General features: G+C 43.1%; 1 protein-coding gene across 2 annotated transcripts in view; it reads left to right on the top strand.

The window, feature by feature from the left end:
• Window positions 1-1,289, top strand: part of LOC108228485 — a 27,806-nt gene extending 26,517 nt beyond the window's left edge. For both annotated transcript variants that reach the window (XM_037978863.1, XM_037978862.1), the window contains exons 13-15: window positions 105-140; window positions 455-534; window positions 614-1,289. In XM_037978863.1, coding sequence (XP_037834791.1) covers window positions 105-140; window positions 455-534; window positions 614-628 — 131 coding nt within the window. In that variant the 3' untranslated portion in view covers window positions 629-1,289. The remainder of the gene's footprint in view (window positions 1-104; window positions 141-454; window positions 535-613) is intronic.
• The last annotated feature ends 1,354 nt before the right edge of the window (window positions 1,290-2,643 follow it).

Below are 2,643 nucleotides of genomic sequence, written 5' to 3'. Positions count from 1 at the left end.
GAGTATAAAAACATGGAGTATAAAAACAGAGTATAAAAACACGGAGTATAAAAACAGAGTATAAAAACATAGAGTATGACTGAATCCAAGTTTTCTCCTCTCAGGTTATCTGAATGTGGAGGACACGGACCATCATGAACGTGAGTTACGCAATCAGTCACATGATCTCATGATGATCACATGATGACCGAATGATGACCCCCTGATCCCATGAAGATCTCATGAAGATCCCATGATCTCATGAAAATCTCATGATGATCCCATGAAGATCTCATGCTGATCTCATGAAGATCCCATGATGATCTCATGATGATCTCATGAAGATCCCATGATGATCTGATGATGATCAGCTGCTGACGTGTTCATTTATGTGACTCAGACAAAATAAACTGAAACTGAACTGTGACACTGAAAGGCTTTTAGGGGTGAAGCTGATGAGGTCTAACTCCTGCAGGTTCGACCCCTGACCTTTCGTCCCGGAGCGAGGATGATGATGACAACAATGATAAGGACGATTACGTGAACCAGACTCCCGTAGGTGTCGTTACTCACCTGTAAATGAAACTGAATCCTGTCAAACAGCAGCCGGCTCAGTTTGTGTCGCTCCTTTCAGATGAGCCACTCCTAACCTGGTGCATGATGGGAAAAAGCTCCTCAGCCTCGTCTTCATCAGCCTTCGTCTTTCAGAGGCTGAACCCTGCTGCAGACAGATCCTCAGCTGCTGAAGCTTCTGTCAAAATAAAAATTAAATTCTGTTTTATTTTCCCATCAAAGCAGGAACAAGAACCAAACACCATGAAGATTAGAAGTTTGTTTGTTTAACGTCATGATTTCCAGATCAGGACACGTAAACTTTAGCGGGTTCATCCTCTGAGGACCAGGATCGGTCTGGAGCAGACCCCTGATCCAGTTTTATTATTCATCCCAGCCTCATGTTCACCTCCTGAGAAGTCTTCTAATTTCCACCAGATCTACTCACAAACATCTGTGATGGAGCCATGGAGGGTCGGAACACTAAATTAACAATCCCAGATTAATTAATCCAGATTAACACCCTGCTGCCGGCTTCAGATTCTGTCCTTCTTTCCTTCAGATGATCAATAAATGTTGATTAATGTCCCACATCATGAGACACCAGCATGCTTTACTTTGATTTTACTGACATCTCCTGAGAATATCTTAATCCAGTCCTTTTGTGTCGTTACCGTGGTTCCTGTTGTCCCTCGGTCTGTAGTCAACCGTGGTGCAGAAACGTTTCAAGTGAATAAAGTTAAACTGTTCAAACGTGAGACTGTTTCAGATTTTATTCCTTTAGTTTGACAGCTCAGGGAGGTAAAGATGTTTCCTCAGGTAAATTCAACTTTAACACAAATATTTACGTATTTAGACACAAATATTACTGTCTGTTACTTCTGATGCAGTGCAACTGGAAACTAACACCGCTTCATTCATCTTCTCATCAGCAGCTGCCATGAAAGGCGGGCGACCATGTAACTGTCTGTCAGCAAAATATCTCATGGACCACTGGACAAAATGATGGTAAATGACCTGCACTTGTAATAGCTCATTCATTCACTCATTCACACACTGATGGCGGTGAGCTACATCATAGCCACAGCTGACAGAGGTGAGGCGGCCATGACACCGGCGCCACCGAGCCCTCTGACCACCACCAGGAGGCAAGGCGGGTGAAGAGTCTCACCCAAGGACACAACGGCTGAGACAAACCGGCAACCCTCCGGTTACAGGACGAACCCTATTTAAAAAAACTAAAGTCACAGCTGAACATTTTATGAAAGTTTCATTAACACAAAGTGTGCAGGAGTAGTTAGATGCGAAAAACAGAATAAAATGTTTCTAAAAGCTGACTCAGCACTCACCTCCTCACAACATATAAATTATAAAACTTTTATTAAAGCTGACTCAGCACTCACAAACTATAAATTATAAAACTTGAGTTTATTCTGGTTGTTTTTAATTGAACCTCCTGACCGGCAGGGGGCGCTGCGCAGCCTCAACCCGGAGAAATGAACCACAACCAGCAGCTTTATCTGTAAACTTCGTGTAAACTATAGTTTTAAAATAAATATTTCAGTCCTGTTTTAGCTGAAAGTCACAGCTTGTCTCGGTAAACAGAACCAGAACTCCGGGTTCGGTTCGGTTCGGTTAGCTTGCTGCAAGCCGCCGCTAACTTCAGCTGGAGGCTTCGGTTCGGTGTCCAGAAACAGGTGAAACATTTCCAAACACACGAAAAATATATAAATGTACCTCCACCTGAGCTCACTTGTTCCCCTGAAGTTGACACGTCTCAGGTTTGAGTGTTAACGACTTCAAACAAACCGCTAAAAACTCCCGGGCTTACCGGAGAACGAGACGCGTGAGCGTACGAACTGAAAACCCCGCCCACTGAGCTACTGTAAATTCTGATTGGACTGAATTTCCTGACCTAATTTTTCATTCGTTTCCTGTCCTGTCAATCAAAACCGAACCTCAAAAAAAGTTAAAAAACAAAAACAACTGGACTTCTATTCTGTAGCTGAAGACGTTTCGCTTCTCATCCGAGGAGCTTTCTCAATTCAGAAACAGAGAGTGTGGAGTTGAGCTTTTAAAGCTGAGATGTGATGTAAGCTGGATTGCTTGCAA

Source organism: Kryptolebias marmoratus, linkage group LG12 (assembly GCF_001649575.2).
Source record: "Kryptolebias marmoratus isolate JLee-2015 linkage group LG12, ASM164957v2, whole genome shotgun sequence".
Classification (NCBI taxonomy): domain Eukaryota; kingdom Metazoa; phylum Chordata; class Actinopteri; order Cyprinodontiformes; family Rivulidae; genus Kryptolebias; species Kryptolebias marmoratus.
Note: the sequence above shows the minus strand (reverse complement) of the source record. Positions and strands in the feature narration are given on the sequence as shown.